The sequence below is a fragment of the Sinocyclocheilus anshuiensis genome, unplaced genomic scaffold (assembly GCF_001515605.1).
Source record: "Sinocyclocheilus anshuiensis isolate Anshui unplaced genomic scaffold, SAMN03320099.WGS_v1.1 scaffold1014, whole genome shotgun sequence".
NCBI lineage: Eukaryota > Metazoa > Chordata > Actinopteri > Cypriniformes > Cyprinidae > Sinocyclocheilus > Sinocyclocheilus anshuiensis.
In genome coordinates, this window is record NW_015540943.1 from 712,203 (window position 1) to 718,790 (window position 6,588).

General features: G+C 36.4%; 1 protein-coding gene across 2 annotated transcripts in view; it reads left to right on the forward strand.

Moving 5' to 3' along the window:
• LOC107689724 (kinesin-like protein KIF21A) overlaps positions 1-4,869 on the forward strand; it is a 49,203-nt gene extending 44,334 nt beyond the window's left edge. For both annotated transcript variants that reach the window (XM_016487855.1, XM_016487856.1), the window contains 4 exons: positions 726-843; positions 1,139-1,309; positions 2,308-2,507; positions 4,163-4,869. In XM_016487855.1, coding sequence (XP_016343341.1) covers positions 726-843; positions 1,139-1,309; positions 2,308-2,507; positions 4,163-4,220 — 547 coding nt within the window. In that variant the 3' untranslated portion in view covers positions 4,221-4,869. The remainder of the gene's footprint in view (positions 1-725; positions 844-1,138; positions 1,310-2,307; positions 2,508-4,162) is intronic.
• Positions 4,870-6,588: the final 1,719 nt, after the last annotated feature.

The following is a 6,588-nucleotide window of genomic DNA, read 5'->3' on the forward strand; positions in this document are numbered from 1 at the left end:
CTTCCAATATATCGCAATAAACATTGTGCTTTGGTACTTTTAATATGAAACAAAGTCTCAGATTTCAATTCTGTCCATTGTATTACAGTATTCAAACAATAAATGCCGTTTTGGCGCTGTTTAATGTGGAGTGACAGATCGCTATAGCTCGGTGCGCCTCAGTTCAATAAAAGCGGCAGCGCGAGGCGCACGTGAACTGATCATCTACTCCACATTAATACCGGCCAATATAACGGTTTGTAAACAATGTCACGTATCGTCACATTTATCTCAGAAACAAACATATTTGGTGACCATAAATTCATTAGTCAGATAGAAAGATAAACTGTAGAGAGGGGCATTTTGCTAAATATATGCACCATATAACATATTCATTATACATTTTACTGTTCTTCAATGTTTAATTTATGTTTGAATAAATCCATCAAGTTTTTATGAAAGCCACCATTATGTTTATATTTAAAAAAACGAATTGAAGTAGAAATATTATTATGTAATTTTAACTTTATTATTTTAAAAACTTCATTAAGCGAATCGTGAAATTTGTGTCAAAACCCAGCCCTACTAATTGACATGCATGACTAGTTTGTTGTGTTTGGTAGTGTGTCCTCTACCAGTTGCCCAGTGCCTAGCTTTTTCTCTGTAACCATTTTTAAGTTGCCTTTTAAAATCTGTACCAATTTTAAAAGTTTGTGTTTGTAAAAGTTAGTTTGTGTTGTCTACAGGTTTGTATCTACTGGGAAACTGACGGGAAATCTGGGGCCGGTAACGTGTCTTATGGTAGATCTGGCAGGGAAGGGTCAAGATGTGGTCATAACAGGCTCAAAAGATCACACCGTGAAGGTATGTTTGGACATTATAACACGCTCTCTGTGAACTAACGTAAGAGTCCCTATGGGTGCACATGCTGATTTCCATATGATAATTTTCACCTTTTGGTCATAGCTCATGCACAATTACACAAACTGTTGAAGCTCTTATGGATGCTTGAACACAAACAGTAATTTAAACTATTAATATGGCCTCAAGTGCAACAAGAAACAAAATGGCTATCCAGGAACATGCTTTCGGACTCTGATAGACATGCTTTTTGGGACTTGTGATGCATCTCTAAGGCTTTTATTTTCTTGTGTTGCAGATGTTTGATGTGGTGGAAGGTGCTCAGGGCAGCATCAGCGCCACACATCATTTCGACCCATCCCATCAGGATGGGCTGGAGGCTCTGGCCATTCACGGCGAAACACTTTTTACTGCTGCCAGAGACTCCTGCATTAAAAAATGGGACTTAACCTGCAAACAGCTACAAGAGGTAAGTACCTTTGCAAGGAAAGGCAGGATTGCGATAAAAGCTTTGGCTGTGTTCCAAATCCTAGTGAGGTGCCTACCTAAGCAGCATTTTTTTAGGCATCATTTCCAAAGCTACTTGTATGCAGCAGAACTACGGTGCCTGCTTTTAAGATCTGGTTGTGACTCAAATGTAAGGCAACATTGCATGTATTCTTTGAAGATAATCAGTCCTTGTACTTAGCATTCAAGATGATGGAATCAAGATAAAATATTGTTATAAATATACCTCTGTTTCATTTAATACTGAAAACGTACTCTTAGAAAATGGTAATGGTTATTCGCATTAAAATTTGGCTATTTTACAGAATATTTGTGTGATGTGCATTTTTATGGTTAAGGTTATGGAGTCTCGAGGTGTCAGATTAGCCACATGCTAACACAAAACTCTGTTGGAAATGATCAACTGTGAATTGCTCTTATGAGAAGATTAAGATGTTAGCCTAGCATAACATGCTGCATACATTTGGAATCAATTGTCATTAGTCCAATTTCTTGGCGTTTCATTAAGTAGTTAGCTTAGCAAATATGCTAATGCCAATCTATTCGAATCAAGGAAGTCTTTAATACTTGGAGAAAGCTATTTGTTAGCCTTTCCATTCATCTTAGTAGCAGTTGTTTGAAACGGAGGTTCCTTGGATTTCAGATATTTCCATTTGCAGACAGTAAACAGCTTAGTAGTATTTGGAACAGAGTTGACTTTTGTTCCAGAAATTACTCTTAACTATCACACATAAAGACTGAATATAGGAAAAGCCTCACACCTTCAGTTATCCTGCTGTACTTGATTTGTTTTAGGGCTGCACGATAAATCGCATGTGATATTTAATGCGCATCTTGTCAGAAAGCCGGTTCTTTAATCAGCGGTAAATGAACCGGCTTTACTAATAAGATGCGCATTAAATATCACATGCGATTTATCGTGCAGCCCTAATTTGTTTGCATGTTTTCTTCATATTGCAGCAGGTAGAACGGGCTCATTCAGATCTGCTGAGCTCTCTGGCGGTGGTACCTGGCTCCAGCGCTGTTATGAGTGGCTGCAAGGGCGGATTGCTCAAATTCTGGCACACAGACATGCTTAGAGCTCTGGGAGAAATAAGGGGTCATGACAGCTCTGTCAATGACATCTGCACAAACAGCAGTCAGCTCTTTACCGCCTCAGAGTGAGTGACAGCCATTCAGCCATCAACAAAGAACACACACATATATATATATGTAAAATACAAATAAACAGATCTTACAGTCTTAGGCTATGTCCACACGTACACGGGTATTTTTATAAATGGAGTTTGTTATGTGCTACAACATGAATGACACCTCAAATTACGAACAAATAGACTTTAAAAACTTTTCAGACAATAAAACAAACAAAAGAAATTATCTACAAATCACAAGCAACTAACTAGCAACGTTAACTACTTACAACACGCTAACAACAACCACCCAGAGCACTCTAAATAATATCATAATAGCATGCTAATATGCACTCAAAACACCTTAGAAAACGCATAGCAACACCATGTTAACAACCCAGCCAAATACATAATAATGTGAAACTGTCAGAACATTTTAGCAACTGCATAGCTAACAACCACGCTAACAACCACTCAACACAACTTTAGCAATAAATTGGTAACAACCCAACCTGAAACCCTGGTAATCACCTATAATTCTCACAAAGCCATATTACAACCCAGCTAACTATAATACGTAACTGCAACATAACCCGATGACCAAACTTTTGGTATGGCAACATAATCAATTTGATTGTGGCAACCAGAAATGTTAAATTTTTGGAATTATTATTCTTTGTCCGGACATGCATAAGTTAATAAGTCATGAAATTACCAAAGGTTTTTTGAATATAGTACATAACTGGAATGTTCTTGGTTATCTTATAAACTTACAAAATCATACGGAAAACATTACGCACATTCAATCGCACATTGTCGCTACATTGTCATGAAATTCCTAGTAGTGCCAGTACATTATTTATAAAATGGATAGTTTCGGTCCTTGATTCTGATTGGTTGAGCCGCGTTCGAAGCTGTTGTAAATTACTCTACAAACATACACCTTTGTTTACGTTTGTGTGTTGCTTGGCAACCACTTTGTTGCAACCACAACTGTTTCTGAGGAACTACATTGTTTGGTGGAAGAATACTGTTTTTATTAATATCATTACACTTTATTTGCTGTTTTATTTTGTGAAACCTAACTACGTATTTGGAATAACCATTTTATAAATGCAATAAGCCCCGTGAAGCTGTGGTTTACAGTGAATTTATAACAGCTAAGGGGTTTTTAGCTGTTATAAATTCACTGTAAACCACGGCTTCTTGGGACTTATTGCTTTAGTAACTTGTATATTAGCTAGCTAATGTGCTAAAAATGATTAAAACACCCTAGTAACTGCATAGCAACCTTTTTACAAATGGATATCAACACCTTGGTAACTGTATAAATAAATAACATACATAATGTGCTAAAACCACAAGTACACCCTAGAAACTGCTTAGCAACACCTTGGCAACCACTCAGAACATATTTCTAACCACACAACAACAATCTAACAACAATAACCGCCAAGGCAAATACAAAAAAAAAAGTGCTAAAAACCACCAGAACACCCTAGCAATTGTGTAGCATCACCCTAGCAACCACTTAGGAATCACAACAGCCTAGCATTGTGGCAGCTATCAGTCAGTCACTCACCTACTCTTCAGAAAATATAGAAAACGGTTGCTAACACTGCTTTATAGTGTGCAGTGAAACTGTATAAATTGTTCATTTGAGTTCTCTTGTTGTTTTTTCACAGTGACCGGACAGTGAAGATCTGGCAAGTGAAAGGCTCTTTAGAGGATGGCATTCACTGATGAGAACAGAAGGTCACTGTGAAGGTTTTGGCTTCCTACAAGAATTTCCTTTACCAATGTGACGCTTCTTTCCCGAAACTCTGGCAGCGATTCAGAGGAGAGCTTCCTGTTGTAACTGCTGTATATTTCCTCATGTACAGTGTTGAAGTGTCCTGTTTAGCTGTTGCTGACCGTAAAGGGGGATGTTGTAGGTCAATAAGTGGTTGTTGATGTGGCACCTTCCTGAAGCTGGGCTTTGGGCATCACAGACTGCCGTATGAGCAGTGCGTTTAAGAAGCACATGTGTTTGTGAACGTCATGTTGACTGGACTGAACCGATATGCTCTTAAATTATTTGTTAATATTGATGTCAGCTCTTTTCCGATGTTTGTTGACCAAAGTTCGACTCTTTTTGTACGAATCTTTCCAATGCAACTATGACACGTCACAGCTCTCAATGCAACCGTACTGTAGACCTAACTGCACTGGAATGGTACAATGATATTTGCACCGGTGTCTCTGTCTAATTTGTGTTTTACCTTTTTATTAAGCCTCAACTGATTCTTTTTCATTTTCTGGTCGGAACTTTTGAGTATTCTGTACAAAATTTTTCCTCTGATGTACTGTAGTTATTATCAATGTCAGATGGTGAGTGAAATAAACTACATCTGTCAAAAGGTGCAACTGCAATGTTTTAGCCTTACAGATTAAGCTTGAACGAATGTACTATACTTATAATGTATATAATGTTGAGGGTATAATGTATATAATGTTGAGTAGTGAATCTGCAGTGTCAGAATAATATTACTAGGGGGCAGTGTACACATAATGGACAGTAAACTGGCATATATAGTGTATGTATATACTGTAGATGGTATTTACATGAGGGGGACTGTTAAAAAAAATACATTGACATTTACCATTTTTTTCGGGGATCAAAAAGTATGGACTTGGGACCTTGGGCGTTTTGAGTGTTTCTGAATTAACAATGTCCTGGGCACAAACCCAAAATACTGTAAATCTGGCAAAATGTAACATTTTATGAAATGTAAACCACTCTTAGAAATTAGTAAAATGTAATATTAACCAAAAAAAAGTTTATAAAATAACAATAATAATAATAAAAAGCTGACAAAGATTATTATGATTTAAACCAAATCCCCTTAATGTACTTCAACAATGACCCTTGACCCCAAGCATAAAGAATTTGAACCCATGCACATTTTAATTTGATAGCTGTTACCCATTAATGATAGATCTCTAAATTTAGATTTCTAAATCTGTGCATCTGTCCCTGACAGGGTAAAATCATATAATTAAAAGAAAGTACAGATGCTTTGACCAATTATATGTTAGTGTGGCTCTAATTAAAAATATAAAACCACAGATCCATCACTTTGAAATAATTATCCCTGTAAATATGTTCTCATTAGTTTCATGATAACGTTTGAAATAGCTTGATATGAAGAAGCACTTATGTTTATGAATTAATGAAGCCTTATGTAAGTGCGTATCAGATTTAGCTGAACCTGTCTGATTGTTTGACACATTTATTATATGTTGCAATGGCATTATATATATATATATATATATATATATATATATATACAGTATCTCAGAAGTGAGTACACCCCTCACATTTTTGTAAATATTTTATTATCTGTGTGTTGAGTTATTTTGAGGGGACAGCAAATTTACACTGTTATACAAGCTGTACACTCACTACTTTACATTGTAGCAAAATGTCATTTCTTCAGTGTTGTCACATGAAAAGATATAATAAAATATTTACAAAAATGTGAGGGGTGTACTCACTTCTGTGAGATACTGTATATATATATATATATATATATATATATATAGCACTAGTTACACCTCTGCTGTGGCCTCTTACCCAAAACAAATTCTGAATTTTAGCATTTAGAATCAACAAAACCAAACAAATCCATTCCAGTTTATATTGTGTTCAGCAGCAAACCCACTGACTTCGGGAAAATGGGTCCAGAAGTGGAAAAATGTGAACTGATTTCCGGGTTTTGTATTCATTCTTGCAGCACAATATTAGAAGACAATAGCTTACTGTTGTATAATGTCGTAGCTGACTTGCTGTACGGACATGGTGTGAGACCTTCTCTTACACGCAACACCTCAGCGCCCAGCAGCTGTCTCCATCTCGCAAGGCACTCATCTAAATTTAGAATAAGAGGGGATTCACTCCGCTGTAAGGAATCTCTCAGCTCAAGCACAAACATTCTCACGTCATCTATCCGGACTATGCTGTAATGTCAGTCATTCATCTGCTTCTTACTGGAAAAATTACAAAATGATACTGTATTCACTATAAACAAGGTGTGAATGAAAAAACTATATATATATATATATATATATA